This window comes from Saccopteryx leptura, chromosome 4 (genome assembly GCF_036850995.1).
Source record: "Saccopteryx leptura isolate mSacLep1 chromosome 4, mSacLep1_pri_phased_curated, whole genome shotgun sequence".
Classification (NCBI taxonomy): domain Eukaryota; kingdom Metazoa; phylum Chordata; class Mammalia; order Chiroptera; family Emballonuridae; genus Saccopteryx; species Saccopteryx leptura.
Window position 1 is genome coordinate 125,531,985 of NC_089506.1, and position 12,956 is coordinate 125,544,940.

At 57.3% G+C, this 12,956-nt stretch overlaps 2 protein-coding genes across 7 annotated transcripts in view; both read right to left on the reverse strand.

The window, feature by feature from the left end:
• ACTG1 (actin gamma 1) overlaps positions 1-12,956 on the reverse strand; it is a 47,627-nt gene that overhangs the window by 23,851 nt on the left and 10,820 nt on the right. The gene's annotated exons all lie outside the window — the stretch shown is intronic.
• FAAP100 (FA core complex associated protein 100) lies at positions 8-11,133 on the reverse strand. 6 transcript variants are annotated; one of them, XM_066381534.1, is made up of 10 exons: positions 10,870-11,132; positions 10,614-10,732; positions 9,262-10,190; positions 7,913-8,069; positions 6,686-7,455; positions 6,413-6,549; positions 4,936-5,052; positions 3,533-3,619; positions 3,003-3,140; positions 8-2,643 (listed from the first exon to the last, which is right to left on the reverse strand). In XM_066381534.1, the coding sequence occupies exons 1-9, from the start codon at positions 11,032-11,034 to the stop codon at positions 3,009-3,011; spliced, it is 2,613 nt and encodes an 870-aa protein (XP_066237631.1). In that variant the 5' UTR covers positions 11,035-11,132; the 3' UTR covers positions 8-2,643; positions 3,003-3,008. The 6 variants fall into 6 exon arrangements, 5 of the variants coding, with proteins under 5 accessions (XP_066237631.1, XP_066237633.1, XP_066237629.1 ...); XM_066381535.1 differs by having other exon boundaries at positions 2,035-2,051; XM_066381536.1 differs by having other exon boundaries at positions 8-3,140; positions 6,932-7,455; positions 10,870-11,133.

Below are 12,956 nucleotides of genomic sequence, written 5' to 3' on the forward strand. Positions count from 1 at the left end.
CTCCCCAATCTTCTAGCCCAGAAAATGCAGTGTCAGGGGCTTGTGCAGGAGGAAGGTCCAGGCGTTCCTGCCCCCTCCCCCATCCTGCACAAGCATAGCCCTGGGTCTCTTCCTCTTGTCCTGCTCTCACACACCTCCCCAGAACCCGAGGAGAATTCACCCTATCCACCTAGCTGGACTGCTTGGGGCTCAGGTAGCTGGGAGGCCCAGACAGACCAGGCCAGTTAGAGAGGGTCTTTGTGGTTAGCATGTCTCCAAGGGGCACCATGGCTCCCAGCATTGGGGCAGGGTCTCGGAATCCTGTAAGTATTTGATGGACAAGCAACCCCACACTTTCCAAACAAAGCTGTGGCCAGATGGCCAGAGGAGAGGGCCCTTTACCACTCCTGCACTTGCCTTGCTGCTACCCAGCCCCATCCAACCCCCTGCAAGGGGCCCTTAGGCCAAGGCCACCCCCAACCTGTACACAGAGCTCCTTACCTGACTTGCCCCACAGCTGGCTGGCAGTCCTATCAGTCAAGGCCCATGGTTCACCCACATGTCTCCTCCATAGCAGGGGGAACCCAGAACCCCCAGCCCACAAGGACATCCACACAGACTAACACCTGTTGGATGGGCTGCATGACCTGGGACTTCCGGAGTAGGCCTGCTCCCTGGGATTGGTGAGCACAGTGAGAATGGGGAAAAGGGGGACTAAGGGTGCCAGTGGGAGACATCCTGAGTGAAGGTCTAGGGCATGCAGGGAGGATGAGACATGGGACAGAGAATTCACCTGACGGAAATGCCCTCACTACCCTGCCCGTAGGCCACGCCCCTCTCCCTACCCAGGGCAGCCCCAGCCCTTGCTTGGGGCCTAAAGTCTCATCCGGTGAGTCCTGCCAGGGTTGCCCAAGGAGAGGGGTCAGAGAATGGAATGCTCTGAGAAAGGAGGGCAGCACAGAGGGGTGCAGGTGGGTGCCAGGTATCAGACAGGTATAACCAGGGAGAAGTGCAGGAGAGGAAGGGGCTGAACAGTCCTGGGAGCATGGAAGTCCTGCTAGGTCACCCCTAAGTCTCCCTGCAACCTCTCTCCAAGGACCCCCGGGCAAGCTACCCTCGCCTTAGGGACAAAGGGCTGAGGTCATGGGCTAGGGATCAAAGGCAGACGCCAGTTAGCTCTGGGAGGAAGACACTGGTCCCAGCAGGCAGGACAAGGACCCGGACTGTTGAGCTGCAGCCTGTGCTGCCCCCTTGTGGCATTTTGGGAGGGAAGGTTGGAGGCCCAGCTGCCATAGATTTAGGGCCTGGAAGAAGGCCACAGCAAGCTGGAAATCCCAGCACACTGCCCCCTGGGTTCCTTGATCATGCAGGATGTTGAGGGGTCTCCGTCTCACTGCCAGCCACAGTGCACTTGGCCTGAGGCACTCACAGAGTGCTGCCCATACAGCCTAGGGCAGCTGCTGGAGAAGGGAAGCAAGAAGAGTGAGTGAGTGAGTGTGTGTGTGTGTGTGTGTGTGTGTGTGTGGTGGAAAAGGGGAGGACTGGAGAGGTGACGGTAGTAAGGATGCCCTAGCACCCCTGGGATGGGGAATAAAAGCTGGGACTGGATGGAGAAAGACATGCTGTGGCTGAGGTGGGCTGGAGTTGTGTGTAGGGGCCATCACCTGGCCAGTCCAAGGCCTCACACACAGCCCACTCCATGCGGAGACCACACTCAGTAGCCAAGGGGTACTGAGAGTGGGTGCCCAAGCAGGTGAGGGCTTGTTCCAGGGGGCTCCTTAAGCAGTGGCCGCAGGGACCAACCATGCACCTGCATCTGTGCTAGTTGGGGTGATTTTCTGACTGGTTGTGTGCCCACCCAGCTCTCACACCGTGTCACGGCTGGGCTGTGGTCTATCGCTTTGTGCCTTGTGTCCTATCAGTCCCTCCTTTCCTGCCTCCTTTCATATTAAGTTTTTTTCCCTTTGTTCCATGTGTAGTGCTTCACCCCAGGGCCATGAAGAACCCAGTGCAGGGCTTACCTGGTGTAGAGCTGGGGGCATCCAGGAATCAGGGTCAAAGCTACATTCCAACTGATGGGGAGGGTGACAAAACAGAGGCAGAGGCAGCTTACAGAGAGGGCAGTTTTGGTGGCAGCAGGGCTGTTACAGCCCCACACAAAGAGCACCATGTGACATCTAGGAGTCACCTCCCCAAACACTACGAACACCAGCAGCGGGTCAGGCCCACCCACTGGGGCCCTGGGAATGCACAGTGCTAGGCGCAGGGGTGGCCATGGCCACAGGGACTTAGCTGATGAGTGTCCAGGCTGCAGGCCAACACAGAGCACCCCCCTCACCACCAGTTTCTGTGCTTTGGTCACAGGGAGCACCCTTCTACTGGGTAGCCCCAGCAGTGCAGAGGCAAGACCAAGGCACCCAGAGTGGGGTGGCAGGGCAGGTGTGGACAGGCAGTGTCCCCAGGAACAGTGACAGCCAGACAGAAACCTCACCCCTGCCCTGGTCAAGCTATCTCTCCTTGGCCTCCAAAAGCTGCCTGAGCAGCGCCACTCCTGCCCTGGGGTCCGGCCCTATGTCCTGAGCTGGATTTCTGAGTGGAGAAGACATCACTGATCCAGGGGAGACTACTCAGCAGCAACAGGTTGAGGGTGGAGACCACAGGCAGTTGTTGAAGGAAAGGAAGGAGTGATGGAGGCTGAGGCCCTGAACCCAGGGCAGGACGGGGCCAGGGCAGGCACAAGGGAAGGTGCAGCAAGCAAGGGCAGGGCCCAGCATACAGCAGGCTGTCCTGAAACAACTCACTTTATGACCCACTTCCCGTGAGCATACCCACAGAGGGCGGCCAGGTGTTTGTGCAGCGGCAAGCTCACCCTGACGTACCATGGCCACAACCAACGAGGACCCGCCTCCCTGCTCAGGAGCTGGAAACTCGACTTTTGTGTTCTGGACTTTTCTCCATGCAACCAGAGGCACTGCCTCCTCAGAGAGGCTGTTAGTGTGGACAGAGCCTGGGGCGGGGCCCACCTGGCATCACAGCAGGAGGAAGCTGGGGCTGCGAAGCTGCTTGTACACCTGTAGGAGCCTCTCAGCAGTGGCACACGAGTTGGCCTTGTCCTCCGTGCACAGCCGGTCACGTAGGGTCTGCACCTCCCACAGCAGTGTCTGCAGATGCGGGGGATGGCAACAGCTAGGGCCCCTACCCTCCCACACGCATGTCACCAGGTTCCTCTAAGGGACACCTGTCATGCACAAACCCTGCTTGAGACATGGTAGGGAGTTCAGGACAAATATTCATCTATGATTTCAAAGTGTGGGATACCCTTCCCAGCCACTGAAGACCCCTCAGGACAGAAGAGTGGCTGAGTTGAAGGAGAAACGACACCCCCAGATTATAGGAAGGTTCTAGCCAAGCGATAGGAGTGGGCCAGAGACAGAAAGGACTGAGCCCACTCTCTACCTTCCCCCACCCCGCTCAACAGAGGAGCCTGGCTGGGGACAGTCCTCGCTGTCCAAGCTGCTGGGAGGTTTGAGGACAGGACTCCCAAGGCCCTCACCTCATGGTTGGCCTGGATCTGCTGAAGATACTGCACACGGAGGTCAAGTGGGCTGGAGCCCCAAGCAGCCTGCTCCATGACCATCCTCTGTGGGAACAAGGGACAGGTTGCTAGAGGGTCACAGGTAGCACCACAGTCCCAGGGCACTTGTCCTTCAGCCCTAAGCCAGGTGGTTCCTTCCCTCCCCCTAAATCCTCCTTGGCCCCCTTGGGACTCCCTTGCACTGCAGGCACATACCAGCCCCTGATCCCGAAGGTCAGGACCAGATTCCTGAGCCTGGATACAAAGCCTCAAGATATGCCAGGAAGGGCTGTTGTGGCAGTGAGGTTATCACTGGGGTCACAGTGGGATAGGATAAAAAGGGCCAGGTCGCCTGACCAGGCAGTGGCGCAGTAGATCGAGCATTGGACTGAGATGCGGAAGGACCCAGGTTTGAGACCTGGAGGTCACCAGCTTGAGCGTGGGCTCATCTGGCTTGAGCAAAAAGCTCACCAGCTTGGACCCAAGGTCGCTGGCTCCAGCAAGGGGTTACTTGGTCTGCTGAAGGCCCCCCAGTCAAGGCACATATGAGAAAGCAATCAATGAACTAAGGTGTCGCAACAAAAAACTGATGATTGATGCTTCTCATCTCTCTCCATTCCTGTCTGTCCCTTTCTATCCCTCTCTCTGATTCTCTCTCTGTCCCTGCAAAAAAGAAAAAAGAAAAAGATTGCTTTAAAAGGGTCAGGTCTAGAACAGCCTTCAGACTTTCTTCAAAGTCAGACTGTGGGCTCTGATTCTCAGGGGTTGGGCTTGGGCCTGGGAACAGGCACTGGTGAGTCCCTGGGTGAGATGATGCAGAGACCATGCTTAAGGGAAATTGTCAGATGGCAGGTGGCTGTACTGCAGACCCATGAAGAGCGGATGGGCTGTGCCAGCCAAGAGCACCAGCTGACACACTTCTTCTGAACATGAACCCACCCCAGTACAGTACTGAAACAGCCTAATCCTGCACCAGGTGGCACACAGCCCTGGGGCTGCATGAGGGGCTGGCAACCACTCCCACTTTCTAGGTAAAGACATGGAGGCTCAGACAAACTGACATCTTGTCCCAAGACCTGAGCCAAGGGTGTCTGACCCCAGGGCATGGTCTCTTTACAAGGTCTTTGCTTAGCCAGACAAGTGCAGAAACCTTCAGCTGACCCTGGCAGGTGATAAACTGAAATGTCTTCCTTAAACCTGTTGGCCAGGTAGGCCCTGGGCACCCACCAGGGCTGTTGCCAAGAGGGTAAACAGCAAATACCCTCAGCTTGCCTATATGACATGTACATTTGGAAGCAGGAAGGAGGTAGAGGCTGTCCTGGCTCCCCATGCGGGGAGCCACAGACTTCTTGGCCCAGCAGGCCCACGACAGACTGATATACCTGCATACGTCTGATGACAGCATGGTGGGTCCTGCACATGTTGTCCAGAGAGGAGCTCTCCACTTGGATCTCCACAGCCTGGATGGGCCCTGCTGGGCACAAGTCGGTTACAGCCACCTGTAACACAGGGAGCCTTGTACCCACCTATAGCTCCCTGGTCTGGGCTGCCCTTCTACACTGTCCCACACAAAGCTTGATGCCACAAGACATCTAGGCCCGGGTCTCTCTGCCTAATGGCAATTTCCACCTAACGAACCAGCCAGCTGACCAACAGCAAATCTGCTCACCTGTCCCGGAAGAACCCAAGACCCTCTGGCACTCAATCTAGAACAAGGTGACAGCTGCAACCTTGCCTGAACAGTACCCACAGCCCACACTAGACAACTCAGGTCACCTGACAGCAAGGTCAGGGTTTCAGGTGTGAAAACAGGGTGTGGGCTGGGTGGCTGAGGTCAGAGGTCAGCAAAGTGCGCTCCTGGAGGTTTTGACTACACTGAAGATGAAACAGCAAGCTCAGACTGAGAACCAGGTCATTTGGCTCTCTCTCCACACAGAGGACACAGGCAAGACCTGAGGAGCTGGAGGGCTCTAGGAAGAACTGTCATTAGCAGCTCTTCCTCTGGTATCCATGAGACGTGTGGGGCACCCATGAGGCTGAGGACCCCGCCATTACCCACCACCAGGCCCCAGAATCAAGGCCCAGAGACGCCCCAAACTAGATACCAGCCTGGTCTTGGCCTGGCCAAAAAGGGCTGTGCAGTGAGCAGTGGCTGGCTCCCCGAGGTCAAGGCAGCTTCCACCCACCACCCTGGGGGATATTTCCTGGCTGCCTAGGCTCCTCTGCGAGAGCCTCCAACACTGGACATAAGAGTTGGCTGGACATGGCCTGGGCCTGCCACCAGGGGAACCTCAGGGAGAAGCCAGGAGCTGGTAGCTCCATTTTAGCTGCCAGTGCCCCATCTAAGTCACTTCTGTGATGCCCCCTAGTCTGGTGATCTAGGGGTGAGCAGCTAGGGCTGGTGGGGTCCCTGCAACTGGCCGTGAGTTCAGAAGTGCATGGGGTAGGGCCACGTATGCAGTGCTGGGTGGGCTTTGGTCCTGCAGAGGCTGCTCCAGCACAGCCGTGCCTCAGACTCCAGTGGAGTTGGCATCCTCTGCAGGGTAGGCACAAGAACAGGATTTCTTGCCCGACCTATGGTAGTGCACTGGATAAAGCATCGACCTGGAATGCTGAGGTTGCAGGCTGAAACCCTGGGTTTGCCCTGTCAAGGCACATATAGGAGTTGATGCTTCCTGCTATTACCCCCCGTTTCTTTCTCTCTCTCTCCTCTTTCTAAAAATGAATAAAAATCCAAAAAAAAGGAAAAAGAAAAACAGGATTCCTCTCGAGTCACCCAAATGCTTGGAGATACCACTCTGAAACAGTTGTCATCAAGGCTGATGTCCCCAAAGATAGGCAAGTTAACCCCTTGTTTGCCTCGTGGATGATGAGACCGATGTTAGTGCCATCTGGGGCCACTCCCTGGACAGAGGACAGTGCTTGAGCTCTCACAACATCTGCTGTCACATTCTCAGTGAGGAGCCACTGCAGGGTGGCACAGCACAGGGACATGCCTAAAGGACAGAGGAGTAGGCCATGAGTTTGGACAGATCCTGGGACAGTGAGGAAGGACCTCACGTCAATAGGCCTCAGCACATCCACAGGACTCAGGGCCCCAGGACCAAAGCAAAGCTAGTCAGTACCACCAACCTGAGTAACTGTCACTCAAGGCGGCTCTGAGCAGGTCTGCTGACACCCTAATGGCAGCCACAGAGGGGGGCCGGTACTTGGCCCACAGGGAGTCGGGTCCTGATGGCTCGCTGCCGGGTCTGTGGCAAGTGTCCAGGAAGGTGTTTAAGGGATCGCCGACAGAGTGGAATGAACCAGGGGACTGTGTGTGGGACTCAGCCAGGCCAGGGAAACGCAAGCCCTGAAGCATGTCCACTGTGTACTCACTCAAGGGCAAGCAGATGCCTTCCTGCTCTGGCAGGACATCGAGAGTACACCCATCCAAGGATGGGTCCTTGTAGGTATCAGATGGGACCAGGGCCCCACCCACAACCTCCCTGAGGCTGTGGAAGAGCGCACAGGACACGGTAACAGGAAGATTGAGCATGCTGTCCTCATCAGGGCCCAGGGGCAGCGTCACCTCCTGCTGACCACCAGGGCCAAGTTGGTCCACGGGGATGGTGTAGGTCACGGCTAAGCCCACCAAGTCCGGGTCTGAGGTGTAGGTGTGGGGCAGCACCTGGATGCACAGGGCCCAGCCCTGGTCCAGGCGGAGGCTGTTGTTCTCCAGTCGGCAGGTGGCGGTCAGCACATCCTGTAGCTCCCGGCGGCTCCAGGAGGTGGTAATTGTGCATGAGATAGGCTGAAGGCCCTCCCGTCTGGACAGTAGGGCACAGCTGACATTCATAGCTTCATTGAGACACGACAGGGCCCTGTTGCGCTGATCAACGGCCTTCTTCAGAGAAGATACTCTGGGAAGAGTAGAGGGGGCACCAGCCAGGTTACACAGGCTAGATGGTGCCTGTGCTGAGGCCAGCCTCCTGCTGTGTCCCTGTGTTCTGAGTTGGCCCCTTTGTTCCTCTGAGCCACCATGACAGCCCGGAGAGTGGCCAGCACTAATCTACAAGGGTCTAGAGCCTAAAGATGCTTACTCTGAGCCATAGGGGGACAAATGAAAGACCCCCTCTCTCTGGATGGGTCAGAGGAAGGGACTGTTGCCAGCATCACTGCGGCAGGAAGGAAAAGAGGATCTCCTACACCCCCTACCAGGGAAAGGGAGGCAGTTTGAGAAAATGGTGAGGGCCCCTTTTGTCAGGCAATTTGATGTCTGGGGCTCTCTCTGGGGACCAGAGGCAAAGTAACAGGTCTGGCCAGGACCAATGTCCACACATAGGACACTGCCTCCTGAGGACACAGCCTGCTGCTTACCTCTCAGAGATGGTGCCGATTCCACAGAGCAAGTCCTTAATTTTCTGGCCCATGTTTGCTATGATCACTGTGGTGGGGCGAGGTGTCTCAGAGCTCAGATCCAAGCTGCAGGTCATCAGGCGGCCTTTGGCAGACAAGGCCAGTAGCTCAGTGCTACCTGATGGACATAGGTGGGCCCAGTCAATTTGTGAGGAGGGCAAGCTGCTGGGAGAGCTCCCCCAGACTGAAGACAAGTGCTGGCAAAAAACCAGCACCAAAGTGAGGACCCAGGAGACAGGAAAGCTTGGACGTGTGCCAGGGGCTGAATGGAGCTGTCCACATTCATTACGCACATGCCACAGGGCCCTCCATTGCAGGGACATTGGCACAGTGGAGGCAGCACTGCGGTGATACGTGGTACGTGCAAGGAACTAAAAGGGGCCAAACAAGGACTGACATAAGTCACATCAGTCAGACATGGCTTGACCTTCAACAGGCCACCCAATCAGAACTGCTCTGAGGTTTTCTGAGAAAAGTGACTACTCTGCGCCCCTCCCCCTTGCTTTGCTCTGTCTCAGTGGCACTTTCTGGAAGTCTGTGGCACCATCCTGCCTACTCTCCTGCTCCCAGGCTACCAGGGAGCCCTCCAGGAAACAGGCTTATCTATCTGCCTGTCCCCAAGCCCAACACTACTGAGGCCTTGAGCCCTGCCCTCAGCACACAAACACTTGCTGCTCAGCCCAGGGCTTACCATGCTTTCCCACGCCCCACCATCCCCCACTTTCTCTGCGGTAAATGGTGGGCTTTCCCCTTCAAAGCATTTCTTTCCTGTTAGAATTGTCCATGGCAGTTCTCGGGCCGACTCATGAGCTGTCTAGCAGAAATGTGCACTGGGCAAACTGTCCCCCAACACTGTGCAGAACACACACAATCAGAGCTCCCGGATACCACCTGCCTCTACTGCAGACTGGGCTCATTAGTGGGCCACACAGTAAGCATCCAAGGTGTTTCCTGGCTGTAAGGAGAAATGTCAAGGCTTGACCTGAACCGATGTGGATCTACCCTGGACTACATGCAACATAAGACCTGTCATGGAAAGACGCTCTTGCCCAGGTAGAGCGCACATCTCCCACTCCTAAACCTACAGAATGCACACAGTCAGACACTCCCTGTCCCCAGACAAGGACTGTCAACCACAAGGCTCTGCCAGGTAAGTATAAGCCTGTCCTATCAAGTTTACAGAAGCCAGGGAGACAAGGCAGGGAGAGAACAGGCCAGTTTGAGGGGAGGTTGAGTGGGAGAAGATTGCCAAAGGAGTGTTCCACCCATCCCCCAGGCTTTAGTTTTCAGGTTTAAACAGTGCTTCATACCTTCAGGTGACCTGGCCAACAGTGAGAGGGTGATGATGCTGCACACACTCAAGCTGGCTGGACAAAGCAGAGACGGTAGGCCTCCTGGGCTGTCAGGCTGTGCCGGATCCTGGGAGGTGTCTCCCTGAGCCAGGTCTACCACACAGAGGTTGGAGGGGGTGGTGTGGTACACACGGCCATCCCTGCCACAGGCTGCACAAAGCACGGGCCCTGGCAGGCAGTACTCCCTCAGCTCTGGCACCAGATTTCCCACCTCATCCCAGCTGGCCTTGACAGCCAGTGTCCGGCCATGGTGACCGAGCGCCACCAAGCAGTCAGAGTATGCATCCTCTATGTTCTCTGCCAGTGGCTCAGTCCTCAAGGTCCCGATGAAGATGACAGGCTCCTCCAGGTGATGGAGAATCCTGACAAGGGCATTCGGGCCACCAGGGGCCAACCTGGAGGTGACCAGGGTCTTTAGGACCACAGAGCAGAGCTGGCCATCAGGGAGGCCACAGAGGATCACGGGTGATTCCAGGATGGAAGCATCAGTTCCAAAGAGTAGCCCAAAGAGAGCCCTCTCCAGCATAAAGCCCCTGGGACACTGCAGGTGGCTGTGCGGGTACCTGGAGCCTGGTGGTGACACAGAATACAACACTGGGAGGAAGCAGGGGACTGTAGGCTTTTGTGGGCTCCCAGCTGGGGGTGTGTAGGTGGACAGCTCCACCTCGCCAATCGGGCATGGGGGCCTAGGGTCCTCTCCAGGGCAGGGACACTCAAACAGCTGCATCTTCCACCGGGTGGGGCCCTGTGCCAGCGTGATGAGTACATGGTCCAGAACAGTGAAAGCGCACAATGTGCCATCAGGGAGGACACAGGTGTCTGGGTCCACGGGGATCACAACAGGAGGTTCACTGTCCTCGTCGTCCCTATCACTCTGGTTCACAGACCTATGAGAACACAGGGAAGTGTCACTCAAGATATTCACATGCTGTCTTCATGACAACCTACCACTACCCAGCAGTCCTATAACCACTGACTCAGGGACCACAGAAACCAACCTTCTAAGTGCATCAGACCAGAGGAAACAGGTCTTGCTCCTGGCTACAGATTCACCATTCTGCACCCCGTTTACTAAAGATTCCCTGCCAGTAACAGCCTGTCAAGGGACGCAGGTACTGGGCTAGGCACAACTACCACTTCTGAGCTGGCTTTGAACCCCTCGTCCCCATGTGTCCCCATGGCGCCGGTTCTTGAAGGCTCATTCTGAGCCCAATTCAGGACCACGCGAGTCCTACAGGCCGGTGTTTAGGGAAGGCAGGGCCGGCCTTTAGACCAGCCCCAAGCAGTGCAGCCCAACAACCCCGCCTCACCTGCTCGCCTGGTCCAAAGACAAGCAATAGATGCCCCTCTGGGCGCACAGAACGTAGAGCACCCTGCGAAGGGCCAGGACCTCCAGGTGCCACACCGGAGCAGGTAACCGGTACACCGCCTGGACGTCGGGAGGCAGAGAGCAGAAGCACTAGTTCTGAACAAATTCCTACGGAACGACCAGGAGGCCCGCCTCCCTTTCACCCTCCTGGTGCAGCCCCTCCGGGCCCAGGATTCCACCCCTGCCCCGATGCTCACGGTCAGCTGCCTCCCCTCCAGATCGTAGACGTAGACCAGCTCCCTCCCGGTGGAAAGAAAAATCTCCGCCCCGAGGCACAGCACGTGGGGCTTGCCCGCCGCCGGGCCCGCGACCGGGCAGCTGAAGCCCGTCAAGTAGTCGACGCGCAGCGCGAGACCGGCCATGGTGCGCGCCCGCCTCCGGTGAAGCGCGGGTGGCGCGGGGGTAGACTCTGCCTACAGGGGCTGGTTCGGGAGGCGGCGAAGGCGCTGTACGGCCGCCCACATCGCGGCGCGGCCTCTGCCGTAAAGCGGCACGCGAGGGCGGGGCCGAGGCGAGGCGGGACCCCGGCCGCGAGGTGAAGTTTGGGCGGAAGTCCCTGCCCGCGGGCTGAGAGTGAACGCTCCTGCGATTAAGTTAGGGGACACAGAGGAAATATAGGAAACCCGATGGCCCGTCCTCTCCCACGCCATCTGTCCGCGGGGCGGTCCGAGGCGCCGTCTTGCGGATGCCCTGAGGCCCCACAGCATCTCCCATGCCTGTGCAGGGCCGCGGGCCCCCTTAGGTCCGGCACCAAGCCCCGCTCCCTTCATGCGCCCTAGAGCTGGACAGGCTCCCACCCGGGCCAGCACGTGGGCTCTCCCAGGGCCGGAAGGACGCATCTCCTCGGATCAGGCGGGCTGCCCCTAAAGCGGCATTTTAGGGTTTAGGGAACGCCTGTGTGTCCAGGAGCGAGCGGACAGGCTTTAACAGCTCTAGATCTCCCTCTGACTGCTGGGAGTGCCCCCTCTCTGTCTGGACACGAACTGTACGTGGGCGCTGGTTTGAATGGACAGTTGGGTAAGCCAGAGGAATTCTGGGTTGTGGGGCAGAAGGCCATAAAGAAAATGACGGCAATCACCAGCAATCAGTCTGCGCCCACCGGGCTGCTCCCTCTCATTGTTCTTCTCCTCCGGGGTCTGGGAGAGGTGCTGACCAGAGGGGCCGAAAGTGTTCCTCCGGATGAAAAAGTCGGAGACCCAGACCCAGAGCACCGCTGAAAGGTACCTGTAGACGTTAATCATCCCTCTCCTTTAAGAAGCCACTGAAACAATCTCCAAGGCCTCCCATGAGAGGCATATGGGGGGGCATGGCCAAGCATGGCATGCTGAAGGGACCCAGCTGCCAAATGTTTCTGGGCTTGGAAGCTGGCATCAGGAAGGCTGGTGTGTCTGCCAGAACGTAAAGCTGCAACAAGTTTTAAGTGCCCTTGTTGAGGGGGAGGTGTGCACTCATCCCCTAGCACAGCAAACTGTCCTACCTCTGGGCACTGGCACGGACACAATATGTGTGGCATTTGCAGTGTTTGCTCCTTTCTGCTCCCTGGTTTGGGGCGTGAAATGCTATCCTAGATGCTGGCAAAAGGGAGGGCAACAGGGGCTCCCACTTGGCCTTCTGAAGTGAGGACATGCTTCTTTCAAGCCATGTCCCATTCTGACTGCCCACCCTTCCCCAGGTCTCCTCTGCTCACCAGGCCTGTGAGCCACATGCTTGTCCTCCCAGGCCGTTTTCCAATGCGGAGGGAAATCTCCCTTCAGGCACTGTGAAGTGGGTGGCTCCTCTGTCCCACTCCCTTCTTAGGGGCTAGCGGGCTCCTGGCTACAAGCCCAGGAAAGCCCACACTGGATGACAAGGATTTATGAGCATCAGCAGCCCATCCAAAGAGGGCCTCAAGTCCTGATCCTGGAGGTTAGACATCAGCAAAGGGCTACAGTCCAGCTCAGAAATCTGAGGAGTGACACCAAGTAAGGGAGCCTCTGCATGAGTATGCAAAGTGTACATTCCTGGCCAGAAGCCTGAGGACAGTCAGTGGTCTCTATGCCAAATTTGGAGGCAGTGTAATCTTCCCAAGGACAAATTATACCTCCCAACTCTTGGGAAGCAGTGTGTACAGGGAAGCTTCAGGCTGTGCTGGGCAGTTCTCAGGCAGCACAGCCTGCCCATCAGGCGTACCTACCAGAAAAAGGGGGGCCCCAAAGCTCTGTTTCCAAGCAGTACACTCCATTTGCTTGATATCTTGGGGAAGTTCTGAGAACCTTCTCACTTCAAGGTCAGTAGCGGTGACATG